The 23,568-nt window shown below is 37.9% G+C and overlaps 1 protein-coding gene across 2 annotated transcripts in view; it reads left to right on the plus strand.

Annotated features, from left to right (window-relative positions):
- Nucleotides 1–23,568, plus strand: part of KCNMB2 (potassium calcium-activated channel subfamily M regulatory beta subunit 2) — a 241,244-nt gene that overhangs the window by 18,622 nt on the left and 199,054 nt on the right. The window contains exon 1 of one of the 2 annotated variants that reach the window (XM_058730549.1): nucleotides 5,209–5,533. The exons of the other annotated variant lie outside the window; for it this stretch is intronic. Coding sequence (XP_058586532.1) covers nucleotides 5,523–5,533 — 11 coding nt within the window. The 5' untranslated portion in view covers nucleotides 5,209–5,522. Of the gene's footprint in view, nucleotides 1–5,208; nucleotides 5,534–23,568 lie in introns of those variants that run through there. 2 annotated transcript variants of the gene reach the window in all.

Raw genomic sequence — 23,568 nt, forward strand, 5'->3', positions numbered from 1 at the left:
ATTATGTCTGTTTTTCAGATAAAGAAACTGAGGCACAAAGAGGTCCAGCAATTTGTCCAAAGTCACACAGTTAGTGTTAAGGCCTTCATTCAACCTCAGATGATCCAGTCCTGATTCCGGAGTCTATACTCTTAATCACCATTGCCAAGAAATTCCAAAGCAATGTGCATTTAAAATAATAACTTTCAGACCATTAAGGTTGCAGGTAAATTTAAATGAACATTTTTTTAAATTTCTTATAAATGTTTATTTATTTCTGAGACAGAGAGAGACAGAGCATGAGTGGGGGAGGGTCAGAGAGAGGGGGAGACACAGAATCCGAAGCTGGCTCCAGGCTCTGAGCTGTCAGCTCAGAGCCCAACGTGGGGCTTGAACCCACAAACCATGAGATCGTGACCTGGGCCGAAGTCGGTTGCTCAACCAACTGAGCCACCCAGGCGCCCCTAAATGAACTTCTAATAAGAATTCAAACCTGAAATATTTATCAGAACCAGATCTTGAAACTACAATTGGTAACAAAACACCATGCCTTTTCCTCATCTGTTGTTACAGTTACAAAATAGAACTTGAAATCATAATATGATTTGGAGAATATATAAAAATTTATGTTTAAAGAAAATTTTTTTTTCTTATCAAGGTTGCATAGAATTTGTTAGAAAAAAACAATTCCTCAGGGCTCCTGGGTGACTCAGTTGGTTGAACATCCATCCGACTTCAGATCAGGTCATGATCACATGGATTGAGGGTTTGAACCCTGGGTCGGGCTCTGTACTGACAGCTCAGAGCCTAGAGCCTGCTTCATATTCTGTGTCTCCTTCTCTCTCTACCCCTCCCCTCCCCTCCCCTCCCCTCCCCTCTCTCCCTCTCTCCCTTTCTCTCAAGAATAAACATTAAAAATTTTTTTAAAAAGAAAAAGAAAAAACAATTCCTTCCTTTTCCTCTGATTAAGAAGCGACCCAAATGCAAATCAGTTTAATTCAGTTCTTTTAAACAATCAATTATTGGGCCCCTTTTGAGAGAAGGCACTTAAGCTTTTGCTTCTCCTTAAAAATAAATAACTCAAATTCACACTATTTCCATGAAATAGGTATAATTTACATTCAGAGTCAGTAGCCTAGTAAGATAAAAAGATTAATAAAAAGACTAGAAGACATGCTCCTTTGCCCTCAAATTGCTTGCAAACTAATACTGATTACCCCTTAAAAGAAAGTACTGCTCAGTTACCAACAGCATCTGGGGGTTGTATAAAGGACACACGTCCCTGCCCTCTGCACGTGACTTTAACATGGATGGAAGTTAGCTAGAGGGGACCTCACAAGGCCATCCAACAAATTCTTTCTCAGCACTTAGCTGATCAGAACATACAACCAAGTCCAAGGTTCTTGTCGTTTTAATGGGTGTTTCTTGGATACAGTGCCTTCAGGGAGGAAAGAGAGGAAACGAGTGGTGGACTGACAGACCAGAGGAGCTGGCAGAGCATGGGAGTAACTTCCCACATGCCCACTGAAAGCCCTCCACACTGCCCGCTACTCAGGCTCACTCTACACCTGGGAAATTACAACAACAACGAGAGTCCAAACAAAGAACAGAATGTTTTACTCTTTTTCAGCAATAAAACAGCTCTTTGCTATCTCTGAGACTTTCTCTAGCCAAGGCTCTTCTTCTCTGGCCCACCATCTCCCAGCATGTGAACACAGGGTGGGACTTAATCTGAGGGACTCATGTAGTGTGAGGATTCTAAGGTTCTCTACCTAGATTTGACCCCTGTTCTTCCATTATTAGCTGTGTTTCTTTGGCCAAGTCACTTAAGGTTTTCAGTATGTTTCTGCATGTGTCAAATGAATTCCCATAACATTGACCTTGCTTGTTTGTTGGGATTTTGAATGAAATGACATTTATAAAGTATGTGTTGGTATGATGAGTGATCAATCCAAACTAGTCATGGTGATAAAGGATCACCTGCGTTCACAAAGCCTCATGCCACATTAAACTTTATGGTGCATAACCATTTCCACTGTATTGTACGTGTGTGTGTATGTGTTCTTTACTCAGATAAATTGTAAGTCTGTTGTTTTAATATTAACTCCATCCAAAATGATATGGTCTCTGACAATGAGAGGTTATAATTAAGTAATGAAAACTTCACACACAGTGATGTATTAAAGAGAATTATGTGCTAAATCTCATACTAGACCCACAAAGTGCTTTGGGACCACCAAGAAAGGAAAGGCTAATTTTGACTGGGAATTTGGGACAGCAATAGAAGATTGGATATTTGATCTGTGGCTTTAGACAAGAGCTTGGATAAGAATTAGAAGTGAAAAGGAGGAAACAGATGTCTTAAAAATTACAAAGGTAAGAAAGACTCAATTTTGGGATTCATGGGATATGAGGAGTGAATAAGAGAGAAAATTGACAGATAACCAGACTTTTTAAGCCCAGAAAAGTGGGAAGAGAGTGTTGGTTGGAGTTCAGTGGGGGATCACAGAGAAGGAAGGGAATTGGTAGAAGAGGAGAAGGTCAGTTGGAACACATGAGTTCAAAATGGAGGAAAAACATCCAGATAAGAATGTCTCCTTGTGAAATATAAATTGCAACTCAGGAGAGGGATGCAGATTTTAGAGCCATTTTCACAAATGTGATCATTTAAACTTAGGCAATAACTTTGGGGGAAAGAACAAATCAAGAATTTAAAAGCAACTAGGATACAACTGTGAGAAGCAGCTACACTTCAGGGCCACTTTAGAGGTGTAATTTTAAAGGAAACTTTGGGGACCTGGGAAAGAAACCAAGAGAATTCAGAATCACAGGAGCCAAGGGAAGACAGAATGTCATAGAGGCAATGATGATCAGGAATGTCAGGCCCTGCAGAGAGCCTGGGGACGATGAAGACAGAGGGACTATTTTGGCCATTGTGGTGACCTCAAAGAAAGCTATTTCAGGACTGACCTGGAGCAGAACAATTGAGAGGGTGAAGGGGAAGGAAAGAGGATGCAAGGAATCATAGCTTGAGGGACAAGAGAAGGTGTTTTATTAAGATAACAGAAGGCTGAGCACATTTGCAGATTGACCAGAAGGAGCCAGTAAAATGGACTAAAGCTGAAGAATAAACAAAGGCTAATAAGTGTTTCAAAACCTGGGAGCACTGGGTTATCAACCCCTGTTGAATGTTAAACTCAGCTAGGACCCTTGCAATAATACTTAGGCCTAATTCTGATATGCAGAGATTCTGGTTAAATTGTTTTGGGGTAGAAAAGGTATCTGTATTATTTATTAGTTCTTCCAGGTGATTCTAATATGTATCCAGATAGAAAAACCACTGACTCCGAAGAACTGGACATTGGATTAAAGCCACAATAAACGTTGCTTTTGGTTGACAAAAGGCTCTTCTTCCTCTAAAATGGATTATGGTACTATTGGGGTGGAGGAGTAAGGATTAATTAAGAGCAGTAAGGAAGGATTAATTAAGAGCAGAAACATTTTGAAGAAAGAACTTGGAAGAAATAATGGATGCTTTCAGTCTGAAAAAGTAGAATGTGAGACTTAGAGGAAAGGGTGGGAGTGACATTGCCATGAAAGAAACTTCAAACCCCAAAGAACAATAGGCTTCTACCAGGGATAAATAAGGTAATTGTCCATTTACTGCCTCCTCCTCTCCATCCCTATCGGTGGGCCACTTCCTGACACAAAAAAGGAATTACTCTCTTTCCTGTTCCTCTTAGGAAAAGGAGAAGAAAAAGAATTTGTAAACAGGAAAGATCTAGAAAAACAGTAAATTTACAGAGCCTTAAGGAAAACTTGTTTAACCAGGGGTATCAAAAGTGAGAAAAGCTAAGCTGTGGATTCCAATCCCTGTGAAATCTCTTAGACTTTGCCATGAAGGCATCTTGGAAATCACCTTGCCCAACTCCTCCCATTTAAATGAGTGAATTACAGGGCACCTGGATGGCTCAGGGAGCTAAGAGGCCAACTCTTGACTTTGGCTCAGGTCATCAGGTCATGATCTCACAGTTTGTGAGATCAAGCCCTGTGTAGGGCTCTGCACTAGCAGCACAGGGCCTGCTAAGGATTCACTCTCTCCCTCTCTCTCTGCCCCTCCCCCTCGCTCCCTCCCTCTCTCTCTCAAAATAAATAAACATTAAAAAAAAAGATGAAGGGGCACCTGGGTGGCTCAGTTGGTTGAGCGTCCAACTTCTGATCAGGTCATGATCTCACAGCTTGTGGGTTCGAGCCCTGTGTCGGGTTCTGTGCTGACAGCTCGGAGCCTTGAGCCCACTTAGGATTCTGTGGTTCCCTCTCTCTCTGCCCCTAACTCATTCGCATTCTGTCTCTCTCAAAAATAAATAAACATTAAAAAAAATTTTTTTAAATGATGAATGAATGGAAATTCAGAGGGACCAGACCAAACAGCATATTAGTACCACCAAGGGACCCTGAAACAAAATCCTTTATTCCCACACCAGAGCCTGCTGTTCCTGTGCATTCTGCCTCATGACCTCTGTGGTTGAGGTCTCCAGTGAGGAAAATGGTCACAGCTCTTCTGTGAGGATTAATAAGAAAATCTGTAAATTGTTTTTAGCTTGTTGGGAGAGAAAAAAAAATGTTCAATTTCTACTTTATTGCTATTATTACGTGAGCCAGATTGAATTGCTGTGTCTCTTAAGAGTTTCTTACGACTAGTGTGAAGTTTCCCATTTTAACCTAAGCCAATTTTAAACGGCCCATAGAATACAGAGAGAACTGTAATAATTCAATCGCCACACTCAGTACATTGTTTGAAATACAACCGAAGAGGAGGATGGAAACTTGCAAGCCTGAAGCAGGAAGATGGAGCCTATGAATGTGTAAAAAGACATATCCTAGGTAATGAAGAAGGGGCGGTGTGTGGTGAGAAGGTTAGTGTTCACCTGCACTGCAGGGCCTCAGTACGTGGACCGTGGCCATAACATGCAAGGGCCAGTGTTGTTCATTTATAAAGTGAGAAGACTAAACTCAGTTACCTCTCAAGTCCTTTCCATTTCGGACTGTATTTTGATTGTTGCCATCATCCTCCACAAAAATATCCTGAAATAGGTTAAGACAAATTACATAGAATATCTCATGGATCATAGTTCCAGGGTTGTTGGTTTTTTTTTTTAATTTTTTAAAATTAATTTAATTAAATAAATGTATGTCTCAGCTTCAGATTTCTTTTGTAAGGCAGAGGAGCACTGGAGTAAATATTCTTCCCTCTCAGCTCTGTGCTTCAGGGGCCTCGTCACCACCTTTGGTTAGTTGCACCAGGCACTAGTCTAGTTGCTATTTACCCTGCACAGCTGAATGCTCTGTTCCCATGTCCCACACAACCAGGGAGGGCACTGACGAATGAGCACTGTGTCCTGGTACAAACATCCCTGAGCACCTATCTCTTTTCCTCCTTTTCTTGGATCCTACCCCAGTGTGCGGTGTGCTCTTGGGTCATCTCAGGAGCCATCTGGGCCATGTTGGGGAGAACTGAGGGAGCAGAGTGCTGACTGAGTGGCATGCACTGTAGGTAAGCTAGAATCTCTCAGAGAACCGTATTTATTTTGCATTCACCCTTTTGAATTAGCAGAGGAATTGGTGATAGTTACTACGTAGAAAGAAGCATTAAAGAGAATGGTATCGGATTGGTTGTGTCAGAAAATAGCTAGAGGATGGAAAACTAGACAAGGCAATGCTTCCTGACTCTGGAAAGATTTGTAGGACCAAAAACTCCAGAGTACAGGGAGCTGATAACTTGTGGGAATGCTTCCTTTCATAGGGAAGTAATTTTTCTTCTCTCTTGGACTCAGGATGTTTCTAGATTCTAGTGTATATTTTCTCATTTTTTACAATGGTGTGGGGTTCATTCACAAGTCACAGTTGCAACTCTAATATAATGGAGTTGTGTGATTTTTCTCAGCCTTTTAAATTTTCAATTATTTTATTACCAGAATTCTCTTCTGTTTGATCAATTTTCTGAAAGAAGCTCCATCAAAACATGCAAACAGAATTGGGGAATAGTTGCAAACATCTGGACAACTCTAGAAAAGGTATCTTAATTGATTATTTTAGACAAGTCTTTGATCTTTACTAGTATTAATTATCCAAGAATGTTTTGAGATCTCTAATTTTGCATATGTGCAAATGGTCTCACACAAATATATTTGACAATAGTGTTACTTTACAGGAGATTTTCTTCCTCTGCAAACTAAATCAGAGTAATTTTAGTTATGAGAAAATATATACAAATTCAAACTGACAGCAATTCACGGATCCCTAATATTCCAGTGTGCTCTGGTATTTGTCACCAGCTTTGCAAAATGATTATTAATAGTCTGACTGCAAAGTTGTTTAAGAAACATTTCATTCAAATTAGGCATAATCTTTTTCTTTCAGATTATACAGATGCATTGTTAAAGCCCTTTCCTCCTTCCCTATATTTGGTTTATTTTCTCCGTTTAAAAAAAAAGGAGAAAAAAATATATAACGAGGAACAAAAGAACTTGGAAAGAAGCAAACAAAAGTTGGCAAGTAATTAGGAAGTTCATTTGACTATCTTAGATCAACAAACAATGCTTTAGGTCTTTCCAAAGCACTTTGTACCATTTGGTTCAAATGCATTCCTCTGAGTGGCTAATTTTTTAGCAACAACAGAGGGTGTTCAAGATAAGGCAAGGTGGGAACACCAGTAACTGACAACCAATTGGGATGCCTTTGTCTGAGAACCTGCTGTGAACAGGAAACACTGACAGTCAAAGGAAGGAAGACTTCTATCTGGAGGACACTTCTCACAAGAACAAATAATTCAAAATTACATTGAAGATAATGCTCCAGGGAAGTGATTACTATTCCCAACTTTACTCTTAGGATTCTTCCTCAAAAATTTAGATTGCTGTTGTGGGCAAATGGGCTACACTGAGCCACACAAACAGAACTCAACCAATCAGTCAACCAGTAGTCAATCAACCAATAAAATCTAAATATTTCAGATCCAAAGCCTAAGTTTCCTTCCCCTAAATGTGTTGAGATACTTGGTTTTTCTAACGTGCTTTGAGCAAAGAGACTTCATTGGGCATAAAAATAATAAAGATTTTAAACATCGGCTCACATTTTTTTTGTTTGTTTTTTTGTTTTGTTTTGCTTTGTTTTTCAATTTCCCAACCGTGGAGCACTGGTTTTAAGAGCTGTCAAAACCCACTCGTAGACTGGTTTACTCCCACTGGAGAATTCTGAAAACCTTTGACTGCTTGAAAGGATACCACCACCTATGGTATCCCTAATAAAGGCCCTGCCACAGTTATCCACAATTCACCAAGGGCAAGGCTGTCCCATGAACTCCTCCATCTTGACTCCACCTGCGTGAGTGATGGCCTTAGCTAACATTTTTGAGCAATATATGTGAGGCATGTGCTAAGTGATTTCAGTCTTGACTTTTAACAGAATCTTGGAAATAACTCTATGAAATAAGTGCTATTGTTATCCCCAGATGAGGACACTGAGAGTTAACTAAGATACCACAGCTAGTAAATAAAAAACCAAGGTGCAAACCCAACACTGCCTGACCTCGAGTCCATGCCTTTACCCATTACACTGTTTCACCTCCTTAGAAAGAACATTATTCTCATGATGTTTCTGGATACCCAGACACCCACAACACAATATTAGTTCTCTGAGGCTAAAAGCCATGTGCAATATATTGCCTCTGAATTACCACAAAGGCCAAAGATAATGCTAGGGACACAGTAGGTACTTGCAAAATACTTACTGAACTGAATTCACAAATGAAAACTCTTTGTTCTAAAAACTCTGTCTCATTGTGCTATGAAATGGAGTATGAATCCATAAAATTTTAGTTATAAGGATAATGTTATTTGAACAGAACAAGATGGCATTATGAATAATAGATTTCAATCTATTAAGCACAGAGCTACAACCAGTTTAACAGGATAATGTAAGGATTATTATAAGATCTTAAGAGATTACTGTAAGTGGCACATGATCCCCTTTGCTATCAATCAACACAAAACAATGCTGAGAAGCAGGCTTTGTTGTTTATTTGTTTTTACATGGAAGTTGTATGGAGTTGTATGACTGGACTAGTTAGGACAGCCTGGTTCTATTATTGGTTCCGAAACTAAATGATTCTATGGCTCTCGGAGAAGGCTGATCTCTTCAGCACCTAAATCTCCACATGGTTAAAAGCAGGGGAGGATCAGATTAGATGATAGATAAGGTCTCACAACTCTAAAATCCCATCATTCTGTAATATTGCTACATTAGATTCCACTGTTCGTGTAGCTGGAAATGCTTACTTTGTAATTTTTACCTTTTGCAAAATGTTGTCAGGAAATCCAAAGACATTTTATGACAAAAATCAGTATGGAAAGGAATACAGCAGCCTTTTAGCCACAAGCTGAGACACAGCAACTCGTGTGTGTGTGTAAGGGGAGAGGAAATGCAGTGATCCACTCTGGTGTAGACAAGGTCAAACCTAAAATAATAGCCCCAAGACTCACTGTACATAGAATTAGTGACTGCTCATGTATAAATACAGAGTTTCTAGTAACATCGTATATAGCACAATTTTATATATACAGACGTGCTGGCTTCCATGATCTACCTCCCTGTTAATTAGCTGCATTATGGTAGTTAACTAATGTGACCTTTCTGGATCTGGGTTTTTCCACCTGTAAGATGAGAGCACTGGATTGGACATGTTGCCTAGCTCTAAAACAAGTGGTCTTACTGCAGTAGGAAAAAATACATTTGGTTATGAGAGTCACTTGCTGCCTTCTTTGGAAAGTAGTTCCTGATAGGTAGAGGCTCTGATGTTGGCTGGGAAGACAATAGTTGTGAGCACCAAGTTTGGCACAGCTAGCCCAGGACTAAGTTGCTCTGTGTGATTAAGGAAAAAGATTGAGAAGCCCCAGAGAGGGGATTCTGGGAAAGGATGCAGGAAGCAGTCAAGTTAACCACTGGTGCTGAAAGAAGGGATAAGGAAATAGGAGACCCCAAGAGCTGTAAGGCTAAGAGAAGAGACCTGAAGGGGAAGGCTGGGTTTTTAAAACCATCTCTTTCCCCTCTATCTCTAAACTACCAAGAAAGTATATACTCTTCAATAATGATTTGGTCAAGTAAATTTTTTATTCTGAAAGTAAAAATGATTAAATCCAGCCTCAGAAGCGGTGTGGAGGAATGGCTGATATATGGGTTAAAAATGCATTTCAAGAAAATTTGTTGTAAGAGATATATCCAAGTTTACAATATTAATAGCACTGTAGAATGAAGGATGCCCTCTACTGTGCTGTGGCCAGATGGCATCTAAGTTCAGTTCTGGATATTGTATTTCAGCAGGGGTCTCAAACTCAGACAACTCTAGGGGCCAAGTTGAGTGAAGCCATAACTAAAACAATAGGTGCTACATAGAAACCTGGAGCTGGAGAACGCATATCCTGTGGAAAGGCGGTCCATTTTCTCTTGCTTTTTCTGTTTTATTGAAAAATAAATAAATAAAAAAGTGTGCCAAGCAAAACACATCTGTGGGCCAGAACCAGACAGCTTGCAATCTCTGAGAGAGTCATTAACAAATCAGAGGACATTCAGAGGAGAGTGGTCAGGATATAAAATAATTCAAAATCGTGTGGTATGTGAACAAGTGAGTGAGCTGGAATTCCTTAATTTGAAAAAGAGTAGGCCCTGGGGAACCCGGTATGTGAAGGCTGGTTTTCAGACAAGGGATTAGAAATGTTTTATCTTTCCTTAAGAGCTGGAATCAGAAAAACAGGGGCAGCCATTAAGGATCAAATAAGTTAATATTTATAAAGCGCCCACAACAGTGTCTGCACAGAGTAAGCAATGCAGAAGTGTCTATTATAAAATAAAATGCACTGGATATTCAGAGCTGTCCAAAGCTTAGCTGAGCTTAAATGAGGTGGGTGACCGGAGGGTGGGCACCTTGTAGGGATGATTGAGGGCCAGAACACTGACAGACAGAAAATCCACTGAGACTTGAAGACTACCAGTATCCAGGTCTGGATGTTTCTCTAAGGTAAATTGTAAACTTGGATTCAGTTGTATGTGCATGAAATATGAAAGACATTTCTCCTCTACTGGATGGCCATGCATCACATCTCACTTCTCAGACAAATATCAAGCATCAACTGAAGTACAGGGGAGGTATATACAACCATATAAAGTGAAGGAGGTCGCAATGGAAGTGTGGGCGCTCTGGAACGGAATTGCCAGAATGCCCCCAGAGACCTCCTACAAATAAGTGAATGGCTTAGACACAATGAGAGCATCAAAATTTAGCATCTACCAATCTCTCAAACCCTCCTTTATGACTTTTTGTCAAACCAAACAGATGTGAGCACTTTCATGTTTGATCACTCAAAATAGAATTCCAGGTCTCAAAACTCTAAATTACATGGAAACAAAGAGGCACAACAAAAGACTGAGGAAACATTTGCAAAATACTTTTAAAATACCTAAATTCTGATTACAATGGGCATCATGTGCAAAGAAGGATAATGACCAGTATAAAGACAATAGTGACCAGACCTCTTACTCAATTAAGAAGCTCAGCACTGATGTAGGTATGAATACTGGAGTGCTGAGAACACTGGGTATGACCCAGGTGGGAAAATTGGACTTCTTTAATAATTGCTTCATTGTTGCTTTGTGCAAAATGGGGCATTTGGAGAAAATAAAGATTTCTGAAGTATCCACTTTTGGTCAGGCACAGTGCTAGCTACTTTACCTGTGTTATTTTATCTAATTCTCAGGTTAACCTTAACAAAAAGGTAATTTAGTGCCATTTTATACAAAAGAAAAATAGAGTTCAATTTAATAAATTCATTCAGCTCTTATATATACTTTTGAGGGATTATAAATCAATAAAAACTTTTTGAAGAGTAATTCAGCAGAATCTATCAAAATTTTTAAGGAGCAAAATTACTACCTCAGCAATTCCATTTGCAGCCATTTATTCCTCAGAAATACTTTCACAAGTGTGTAAGGATATTATGTGCAATTGTCTTCATTGTAGTATTATTACTAATGTTGGACATCTGAGGACACCCAAGTATTTTCTAGTCAAATAACTTAGGATACAACTGTATTCTAGAACACTTTGAATGCAATAAGAACAATGAAAAAGATGACATTAAACTCATTCAGAAGGATATCTTAGAAATATTTTTGAGCGTAAAGATCAAGATACAAAACGTATGTAGCAAAGTCAACTTTTTATTCATAAAAAGTATATAAACCTGTATGTACATAGTGGAAGGTCTGGAATCATATAAACCGAGTGACTGGTAGTGGTTACATCTAGAGAAGGAGAATGAGGAGCTAGGGCGGAAGGGACCACTTTCTACTTCCTGCTCTTCTGTATTGTTTCCACTATTTATTTTTTTATAATCTTTTAATGTTTATTTTTGAGATAGAGTGTGAGAGGCAGGGAAGGGGCAGGGAGAAGGGGAGACAGAAGATCTGAAGCAGGCTCTGTGCCGACAGCAGAGAGCCCAGTGTGGGTCTCGAACTCGCGAACCGAGAGATCAGGACCTGAGCTGAAGTCAGACGCTTAACTGACTGAGCCACCCAGGCGCCCATATTGTTTCAACTATTTTAGACAAATATGTGCTGTTCCATTTTAAAAAAGAGGGAAAGTCATAATGAGCCCAAAGTCATACAAGCAGCAGCTGGCAGTCAGAATTCAGCACAGTGCTTCCTCCAGAATTGACTTCTAAGTTTACAATTTGGGAATTCTCCCTTCTTGAAATGAGTTTACTCTATCTAGGGCGGAAAATGATGCAAAGTAGAATTACCTGGGAGAAAAAGTGAAAAATTTCTAGGGAAAATCAATTCAAGCATGGACGGAGGCCATGGCAGCAACTATAAATGCACTTCCCTGCCAAAGAATACACCCTTCCAGACATGGAGAGCTATGCTAACCTGTATTGTGTCACATCAGCTTGTTCTCCCGAGAATTCAGCTCTTTATAGCAGCTCCAACTACTCTATTAAGTTACCCCACCAGACGTGGTCAGGGACACATAGCTCCCACTGATTACACCCCTTCCACATACTCTGTCAACACATTTATATCTACAAATTTAAACCTTCAGCATCTCCTCTGGCTTTTCTCCGATAGCATCATGCTGAAAATCAGGGTTCTAGTAAATCACATCTCTATAGCATAAATTCCATGGCAGGCAGAAGAACTGATTTTTAGAAATACAGTATTTAACCACACTGTTGATTATAGATACTAATGAGATACAGATTTCTGAAACAAGGCAACCAGGACTGAGTAGAACATGAATATAAACACCCAAAAATATTTCCAAAGTTCCAAGGATACCAAGAGTGGACAAATAAAGTGGTAGTGAATGATCTCTTTAAAGCAGGGTGGGCTCCTACTAACAGGAAAATATGAGAATCACTCCATCATGAGAGTCACTATTAGCTACTTGTCTATGTAGGTTCAAATACAGATGTAAGTCACTTCTGGAAAGTTCAATGGTCACAGCATTCAAGCAGGCAGCATCTAGATACACCACACAAATACACACGCATGCTTGTACATACAAACCTACTTGGCAATTTTAGCTCAGAGAAAATTCATAGAGAATATATAAGTCACTTAAAAATATGTATCCAGGGGGACCTGAGTGGCTCAGTCGGTTAAGCACCCTACTTGGGCTCAGGTCCTGATCTCCCAGCTTGTTGAGTCTGAGCCCTGCATCAGGTTCTGTGCTGACAGCTCAGAGCCTGGGGCCTGCTTAGGATTCTGTGTCTCCATCTCTCTCTGCTCCTGCCCCTCTCACACTCTGTCTCTCTCTGTCTCAAAAATAAACAAACATTAAAAATGTGTTTTTAAATGTATCCAAACCCAAATGAAAACAAACAGGTTGGCCCAGCTGGCTAATACATCCTGTCTCCTCCAGAAAAACACTGTCTCTCTGTTTTCTATTTTGAACCCAATGTCAGAGAGGAACAAAGTGTTGAATAATTAAGAAAAAAAAATCAGACAAACATCAAAACCCATGCCCTTGCCTTATATTTAGATAAGAGTATACAAATTGAGAAAACTTCATATGAATGTTCCTCAGGTGAGACGATTTCAGCAAAATCATTTTATTATTGATGCATTTACAATGCAAACTGCAGATGTCATCAAGCAGACTTGTACTTTAAGAGGTGTACTCATATTCTACAGATTAACCACCTAATGGCTCCACAGGAAAAATTATACCAAAACACATTGGTGTTTGCATAATTGAGAAGCATTCATTTAAAGATAAACTTCATGCCTCTTGTAGCTCTAGGTACTGAGGATGCATAATAACAAGTAATCACATGAATTAATAAGATTACTTCAAACCTTTCAGCACTTAACAGAAGTAGTTAAGTCATTTTCCAACCAACACATCGTGACTATATCGAAAATCTCCTTGGCATGTCACCATTCTGGGTTTTCTCATTCCCATCTTTACCCTTGCCAATATTTGACCAGAGGTAGAAAGGTCAATGTAAATAATCAGAGCTTCTGAGTGTGCATTTTTGTGAATATATATGTCTAAGTATCTCACTTAAGCAAGGTATCATTTACCCATTAGTCAATATTATCTGTTTGAAATTTACCTAAGACCTAGAAAATAAGTGGGAAAAGTCCTGAGCAACCAAAAGAAATGTCTACAAGTGAGGATAAAGTAGACCATATATGTAATACATCTAGTGGCTTATAGAAGGTATTTGATAAATGATCACCCTATTATCACCATTATCATCATTATTGTCTCCACATGGATACAGAGGGCTTGGGATCAGTTATCCTAGAAAGTGATTTAAAGCAGCTAAGAAGCAATCATCTTAAATGGAGGACAGACACATTTTGCCTCTGCCAGGCCTACTTAAAATAGTAAAAGAGAGTTAGCATTCTTACAATAAGGGAGAAAATTATATATGTCAGACATAAATCAAAAGAAAGAACAGCATGAGGCCATTTGCACCAGGACAGATAATATAGAGTATCTGAAGCCAGGGAGATCATCATTATATCTTTGCAAAGCACACCTTTGATGTTCTTAATCATGACATTGTGATAAGAATAGCAGCCATGGAGTCAGATCTGAGTTCAGATTCCAGCTTGGCCTCCTTGTGGTTTTGTGATCTTAGTTAAGTTACTTAACCATTCTGATCCTCAGTCTACTCCTCTCTTACATAAGGAGTGTATCTCTTCCATCATAGGAGTAGTTCTAAAGGAGATGTTAAATATAAATGGCTAACAAAGGGATTGCCACATGGAATCCACTTATTAAAAAAATAATAGCTATATTGTTATTATACTTTCTTTTGAAAAAAACATGGAAATATATAGTTAACTTTTAAAGATCCCTTTCAAGCAGTTTAATGCTATAAATCAACTGTGTCACTTAAGGGAATAATTTTCAGTTATCTAAAAAGTGAACATATGGAAAGCCTATATGATGCTGCTATGAATATGAAAACTAGGTTTATAACACAATATATAATCATCCACAGATGAAGAAGAAGATATGTAATCAAAAGGCAGAAAGAATAATGTCTTTTTTTTCCATTTTATCTGGGTCAAAGTAAGTTCACAAATGTTTCAGACTTAAAAAGCTGTTGAAAAATTATTGAAACTGGACCAATCACTACACTTCTGTAAGTGTAACTATGCTAGCTTGCAAGTATATTTCTGCTATTTCTTCCATGACATTTCTCTGTTTATTCATTTGAAATCACAGACAAAATGTGAACCCCTCCAAATACACTCTTATAAATGCCAGTGAGACCTTGAGCATCCACAATGGCTGACAGAAAAGCTCCTCTTTGAAAGAGTACAAAACCTTCTGATGACATTCATGCTATGACCATGGGCATATTCAATCACTTTAATAGTCTTAAGAGACTTAAGAGAAATGGTAAAAGGGAGAAAAGTATGGAATAACCAGTGCCTCTCTAGCTTGAAAGACACTCAAGAAATCCCTATTGAACTAGTAAATATGTGAATCCTAACTGGAATGCACAGAGAAATCTTTATGATAGATAAAATTAGGACCTGATTCAAAAGAATGGAGTCTGTTATTCAGAACTCACAGTTCAAACACATCCAAGCAAATATAAAATGTATTGGCTCATATAAGTAAAAATGTCAGAGGTTGACTACTTTTGGCATAGCTAGATCTGCTCAAAAATGTCCTCTATTCATTTCTTGGCTTTTCTTTCAGATTGGCTGCATCTTCTAGAAATTTCTCTCCATGTGTTAAGAATAGATAGCCACCAGCAGCTTCTGACTTACATAGACTTTGCCCTCAGAAGATTTCAAACATCCAAATAATTACCCAGAAATAGGTTCCAAGTGACTCTGCTTAGATTTGACTGACCCTGCACTGATCATGGCATTCTGATTTGCCACCTTGGTTCATGTGACCACATCGGGATGGGGTGGGGGGGGGGGGGGGAGGTGGGGGTAGTGCTCTGTGATTGATAGCCCTACCAGAAACATATGATGAGAGAAAGGGGCAATCTCCAAAAGAAAGATGAAGGAAAGCTAAAGTAATAGATGCCAACTAGAGTCCCTTACTGTAAATTATTTTAATATCCTCTGTTGGTTCCTTCCTTGAGCCTCAATAATATTATAGTCAGTGATAGAGCACCTGAGTGGCTCAGTCAGTTAAGCATCCAATTCAGCTCAAGTCACGATCTCGTGGTCCGTGAGTTTGAGCTCAGGCTCTTGGCTGACAGCATAGCCTGAAGCCTGCTTCAGATTCTGTGTCTCCCTCTCTCTGCCCCTCCCCCACTTGCCCTTTTGCTCGCTTGCTCGCTCGCTCGCTCTCTCTCTCTCTCTCTCTCTCTCACTCTCTCTCAAAAATAAACATAAAAAAATTTTAATATTATAGTCAGTGGTTTACATGTCCCAGACCTTATTAGGATTTCAGCTTTCTCAGGGTGGAGGATATGTTTTCCTCATAATATAGTACACTGAACATTGTGAGTACTCATTAATTTAAAGGGATAACTTATACACAATTGTATAGTGTAAAGAATTATATAATTGTATATTTGTATACATTTAAACTGTAAACTGTCAAGAATTATATAAGTATTTAGAGCAGGAGACTTGTCTTTGACCTGATATAGTTAAAAACATCATGGGACCTGCCTGGATCAGTTAAGCATCCGACTTCAGCTCAGGTCATGATCTCAGTCTATGAGTTCGAGCCCCGCATTGGGCTCTGTGCTCAGAGCCTGGAGCCTGCTTTGGATTCTGTCTCTCTCTCTCTGCCACTCCCCTGCTCACACTCTGTCTGTCTCTCTGTCTCTCTCTCAAAAATAAATAAACATTAAAAACAAAAATTTTATAAATATATTTATAAATAAATAAATATATTTATAAATAAAAATAAAAACATCAGAACTTCTATCTTAAAATTCAGTGATTTTAGGTCATGATGCAGGACTGCTTCTGGCAATGGCTTGTGCACCTATGCTTCCTTCAACTTGTATCTTTTTATTGCATGGCATTTTTCGTTATTCACACAATAAAGGAGCTGAAGATAAAACAAAATATCATGTTATTACCTGGAACTATACCTCCTATAGTACCCATTGCAATATTGTTTCCCCTTCCTGACATTGAATAAGATACCTGAAATGTAGCCACATCTGTTTTCCTTTTTGGTAGTTATTACATCTAGGCTGGTTTGCATTGGTTCTTTCTCCAGTAGATGATGTTTCCTTTAATACTCAAAGTGAAGTGGTTTGTGGCCCCTCAATTTATTTTCAGCCCTTTACAAGTCATTACCATCTTGAAAGTTCAGCCTCTCACCAATTTTTGTAAAATTACATTCCTAAGATTCTCTCTCAAGGTTTTCTGGTTTTCATGTATTTAAAATTATGGTAGGAAGACAAACTATAACCCTCCAAGGGAAGACCATGTTTTAATCATCATTTTTTAATCACACACACACACACACACACACACACACACACACACGTTCCTAAAAGTGCATTTGTATTTAGTCTTAGAAAGGAAAAAGTGAGTGGAAAAAATGTGAAAATATTTCAGTAAAGATAAGACTGGAAAGTCAAGTTTCATTAAAATGAACATGGCTGCAATACAAGTTCACTATAATTAAAATATTTCCAAGTTCTCTCTGGACACTGACCAATAGCAATGATGCCTTTTTGCTCTTGCTAAAATAAAAGTTTCTTTTGTTAACAACTCAGAATAACAAAGGCTTTATCCCTCAGTTCCTAATTGTCACTAGCTATTGTGGAGGAGAAAAAAAAAGCCTGAAAACTTGATTCTGGAGCAGAAAGTAAGGGAAAGAGGAGCAGAATACACCAGCTAATACAACAGAAGCCTCCTCGCAAAGAAATAACAGTCAAGAGAAATATAAAATGCATCGGTTTTCTTGTTTACAAAAAGAGAAAGAAATAAGTAATAGAATCCAGGGACTCTGCCAAGAAGAAAAGGAGCTTTGACCAAAAAGATATGCTATCTTACATTACAAGTTACACAAAAGTTTTACTTATATTACCTCAGACAGTGTAACTATTCAAGAAAGTTATGAAATAGATATTATATTATCACTTTGCAGATTAGAAAATTGAAATTCAGACTTTAAGTGTTTTTCCCAAAAGAGAAAGACAGCCATCTTCTGATTTCAACATTTTGTACTCTTTCCATAACACCATTTCTGCCTCTGTTGCTTCAATAAATTAATCATATGCTTTAAAAATACTGAAGCCCTGTATGCCCTTTGAATAAAATCTCTAATTTATTACACTTTCATTTTTCTACTTTTTAGTTGTCCCACATATATATGTCTAAGTTATAGTTTTACTTCTCAAAAATTTTTGCTATAGCTCCTCTTTTAACTGGAACAATCTAAAATGTAGAGGACATCTAATAAGTTATATATATGGAGGATTAGATGAGATATAAATTATGGTTATGCAATAAAATAACCCCAATCTTTTCATATGATAGGCATTTAGCACTATCATATAAGAACTGAAAAAAGTGTGCTATGCGGTGAAATGTGTCAGCATTGCCTGCAATCAGATAATATAGATCTAACACAACTTTATCATCAATTTGCTGCATGGATGAGAAAGGCAGAAGGAAAATCTGTGTAAATATTTAAGCATGAAAGGCCTCATGAGTTTGCCTCCTAATTATAAAGGAAATAAAGATCGACTTAAAATATTCAATAGATATCTCCATTCAAGTTCACCAAACTAGTGAGAAAATGGCCTCAAAACTTGAGTTCCATTACTTCAATTATCTTTATGATACAGGCTATTCTGAACCTTTACTAAATTCAGTACATTGGACAGCACCTTGGTTTAAAAAAAAAAAAAAAGCGAGAGCCATCTACTGGCCAGGAACTTGAGCGATCTTGGTACAGTAGTAGATGGAATTTTAAATCTTCAGATTCTAAGATGAAGAGGAAAAAGAAAATTCTTTGTGATCCTTTAGCCGAGGACAATTTTTTTCACCATAGTGGGGTCTCTCTGGATACTCATTCCAGTTTCCTCAAACAAAACAGCCAGTTCCCGCAATCCTGAGCAAAGTTAACTGACAGAGCTCAACCATGCCTCTTTACTTGGGCTCTAATCAGGTCTATATTATCCTGCCATAGTGATTACTTTGTGGATAAAGAGAGCATAAAAAATAGCCAAGCTGTTAAGTTTGCCAGAGTTGCAGATGCTTTGAAGTTCTGCTGGAAATGCTTTGAAGTTCCAATTCTAATGTTGCTAATCTATCTTCCCAAACAACCTCTAATAATATGTTAAATAAATATTTGGTAGTTGAATATTTGTAAGTGAGTTGAACTATGTGGATATGTGAACCTACAATTTCCCTATGGATATAATTTATAGCCTAATTGAGCCTAAATGAACAAGTAATACGATTCCACCCAAAATTCTCTTTCCTCTGTACTAACCTATTATTCCTTAAAATTTTTAATTAAAAATAAACCATGTGTACTGACCCAACCACCCTTCCTTAGTATATATTCCATGTGGCTAGTCCTAGAATATGTCTTATTTGCTTGGAGAAATTGTCATTGTGTAACACTCATAACAGTAACATTTCCAATCCAAGCACCATCATTCATAAAAATAAATTCTTACATTTGTATTACAGAGTGAAAAACAGAACAGAGAGAGGTAAGCCTGGAGATAGATAGTTTCTGGAGAGATATCTATAAGCATTTTGAAGAAAGTTTTTCTAATAATGATTTATGATCTCTTGCTATTGGTTTCCCTCAGGATTCCTTGTTTTGAAAATATGTACAAATTAAAATATGTACTTACAGTATTATCTCAACAGATTCTTTTTTTTTATTAAAAAAATAAAAAACACAGATTCTTTATTTATTCTTGGGAGAGAAACAGAGCATGAGTGAAGGAGGGTCAGAGAGAGAGCAGGACACAGAATCCGAAGCAGGCTCCAGGCTCTGAGCTGTCAGCACAGAGCCCGACACAGGGCTTGAACCCACAAGCAGTGAGATCATGACCTGAGCTGAAGTCAGACACTCAATCAACTGAGCCACCCAGGCTCCCCATCAACAGATGCTTACAGTGACTTTATAAGATAGTCAAGGCAGGAATTTCTTACCCCATTTTAAGGATGAGCAAAGCGAGGATCAGAGAAGTCAACTAACTTTTCAAAGTCATACGGCTAACGTGTATTAGAACTGGGTCTCAGGCTCAGTTCCTCTGACCACTATTCCTCATGTACCTATGAACGCACATATTGAAAACACCTCTTCTGGGAAGGTAGATAATCCACTTGCCTCTCTTTTCCCTTTTGTTCATGTGCTCTACAATGCATCTTTATTTTCTTCTGAAATAAGGAATAAAATAGGCAGCTAGAGAGGTAGGCATTAATGTGCTTTCTGGAATGGTATTTAACCATGTGCTTAAACTTGTTTTAGCCAATACTTTCTGAACTTTAAAACTGCATGTGAATAATAATAGCAATTGATAGCAAAATATTATTTCACTTGCAATTGCTGTTTTCAAATGCTCTGATGTGTATCAACTTGAGAAATTATTTCACTAGCCCAGCCTTACTCCCCCAACCAATTATATTTTACATAGTTAAACTCCAGCCTTGCTATTACATTCTTTTTTGTAAATTTTTTAATGTATATTTATTTTTGAGAGTGAGATAGGGACAGAGCATGAATGGGAGTGGGAGGAGGGGGGCAGAGACAGAGGGAGACACAGAATCCAAAGCAGGTTCCAGGCTCTGAACTGTCCGCACAGAGCTCAATATTGGGCTCAAACCCACAAACCATAAGATCATGCCTGAGCTGAAGTCAGATGCTTAACCAACTGAGCCACCCAGGTGCCCCCTATTACATTCTTAACCCCTCTCTACTATTGCTCCCTACTACCCCCACAATAAATGATAAATTTCTTAGAATGACTTTATAAGCCATTCATTAGCTAAGTTTCCTTCCCTCTCCAAACTCCTTCCCCAACACTCTCCTTTCTTTTTCCAGGTAATTGAACAACTGTGCAGTTACCCAGTATAGCCCATATCATTGTACATTATCATGCCTTTGCCTATAATGTCCCTTCTTTCTAAAAGGTCTTATATGCCTTTTCTATCTGAAACTTAGTTCAAGCATGTGTCCATAAAATTCCTTGAGCAATCCTCCCACTCCTTTACAAAAGCAGGGTTGATAATGCTTTTTTTCCCCCTTCCTTCCTTCTCTCTCTCTCTCTTTTTTTTTTTTTTTTTTTTTTTTTTTTTTTTGTGTGTGTGTGTGTGTGTATCTCAATTATAGAAAACTATTAAGTTCTACTTTGGCACCTACCATAGGATTTTATAGTCAGTTGTTTGTGTGTCTTCTTCCACGTTTTATCTTATTGCTCCTGTTCCTAGCACAGTACATAGAAAGATACAGCAGGTGCTCAGTAAGTGTTTAGTGAATGATTAAAGAATGTGTAAATACCCATTTAACAGAGTAGGTAAGGAAACAGATATTCACCGATTTTTTTTTCAAGGGCAGAACCATCCAAACACCTTATCTTATCTTGTCCTTCCTATATCCTATTTTAACTAATATCCATGTAAAAGTACTAAGGATATCAAACATAGGACCTCAGCATATAATAATATAGTTGTTTAGAACATTGTACCTAGTAAGAACAGAAGGGGAGATTTATTTATCTTATGCAAAATTCTGGTGCTATCATTATTGCCCTTGAGCAAAAATTGTAATCTTGTGCATTTTTGTTGTTGGTTTGCTTTTATTCCCCCCTCTTCAGTTCTGAATATTTAAAAATAAAATAGGATGAAACCAAAGGGAAATCCTAGGATTTTTGAGACAAATGTGGATCCCATGGATGATAACCTTATTCACCCCAGACTCAGTCCTCAGAATACCACTTACATAGTAGGAAAAGCAATCACCAAATCTGAAGAACCTCATGCATAGTCTGAGAAGTTATAATTTTGAAGAATAAAAATCTAGACAAAGGCTTGGATTAACTAAAATAAATTTGTCTGGAACTAAGTTTACTCATTTTGTAATACGTGTTCTAAATGTTCTTTTTTGATCATTTATTTAAAAACCCATATGGCAATTCTTATGGGATATTTTCCAGAAATTGTTGTGGACTCTATGGATTATAATACAAATATAGTCATAAATATAAATATTTGAGAAAATATTTATATATAAATATATTTGAGGAAATAAATGTTTAAAATAACTACTCCAAAGTTTATAATTTAAGATCTAAATCATTAGAATACTTAAGTGCAACCAGAGATCATGGAATGGATTTATAGTCAGTTTTAAAACCAGATCAATATTTGAACAAAGATTTTATTTAGCAACAATATTATATGAGGCAGGATACTAAACACTGTGAGGGATGAAATAAACAGGACGTAGTCTCTGCCTTCTAGATGCTTAGTACCTAGTAGCAAAGGTAAAGCATTTACACAAATAAAGACTGTGATGCATGCTGAGAATGAGATCAAAGTGGTAACAAAGTACTGAAGAGAGAAATTTCCCACCTAGAGGAAATCAAGAACCACTTCATGGAGAGGAGTTGCTGTCAGGAAAAAATAGCAAAATACACATTAAAGCACTCCATAAATTGTAAAATCCTGTTCCATCATTAGATGTTTTTTTTTTTTCTTTTTCCAAGAGCAGAACGGAACATGTTGCACTCTAAATCAGACATCAAGAAGGAAATTTGGATCAAGCACTTTTAGATGTAAAAACAGAGGTCTACTAAGGGCACAGGGACCAAGGAAACACATCATACCCTAGACAAGGAGATGCCAGACAAAGTCAGTCCTCCTGGAGGAAGATCTGGAAGCAGAAGCTTATTTGGAAATCCAGATAGCACTGAGGACCTGATCAGTAGGGCTTGTGCCTTTCCACTCCTTGTCTCCATCACTTTAATTTAGCTCTTTACAGGGCTTCTCTAACCACGTGAGCTTTCTTTCTCCCTTACATATCTTTTCTCTCTCTGCTTTGTGAGCATTTCCCTTCATCTTCTACTTGTCTATATATATGTCTATATATATATATATATATATATATATATATATATATATATATAGAGAGAGAGAGAGAGAGAGAGAGAGAGAGAGAGAGAAGAGAGAAGAGAGAGAAGAGAGAGAGAATATGCTTGCATCTTTTCCATACCAGTCCATTCAGATATCCCTGTAGAGCTTAAGAATTGCACCCCACCTTTGAGTCAGGTTCCAACCATTGTCCAATCAGTTTTGGTCAGGGGGAAAGGAATAGGATTCAAAGGTGACCATTTAGTTCTCCTCTTTCATACATTTATTCTTCAATCTCCCATTGTTTTATGTATTTGATACAATGTAAACAATTTAAGTCTGTCCTCATGATGCTTTTATTCTAGTTGGGTAATCAAAGTAAGAAAATAAGCAAGATCGATTCAGTTGGTGATAAATGCTATGGAAGTATTAAAATGTATAATAAGAATGACCAGGAGTGGGGTGGGTGAAGAGATGCTAATTTGAGCTGGGTGGTTACAGAAGGAGGTGATACCCCATGAGTGGAGGAGTATAGTCAGTAGTGTGGTCAGTAGTGAGTTATATCATAATACCATAAGAAAATTACACCAAGACTGCTAAGTTAATTATACCAGTCCTCCTCCCAACCAAGTTCAAAATTAACTTATCAAGTTTAAAATATATATACTAGCTATTAGGAGCTATGAAGAATCAATTTACAAATATATAGAAGCACAAACCAAGATAATAAAGTGACTACCCAGTGATATATTAGGTTAATCAGATAGGATTCCTACTCCACAGGATTGTTGATAGGGATGTAAAGGTAGTTTTAGATATAAGGGATAATGGCCTTACTATTATCAACTAGAGAGAAGGAAAGGACAATGAATCCCAAGCCAGGTAGACATCGATCAATCCCACTTGTTGGAAACTGTGAGTAATCCAAAAATGTTTACAATATATACACATGGTAGTCAATGGAGAGAACATTACCAAGACTAA

This window comes from Neofelis nebulosa, chromosome 5, assembly GCF_028018385.1.
Source record: "Neofelis nebulosa isolate mNeoNeb1 chromosome 5, mNeoNeb1.pri, whole genome shotgun sequence".
NCBI classification, from domain to species: domain Eukaryota; kingdom Metazoa; phylum Chordata; class Mammalia; order Carnivora; family Felidae; genus Neofelis; species Neofelis nebulosa.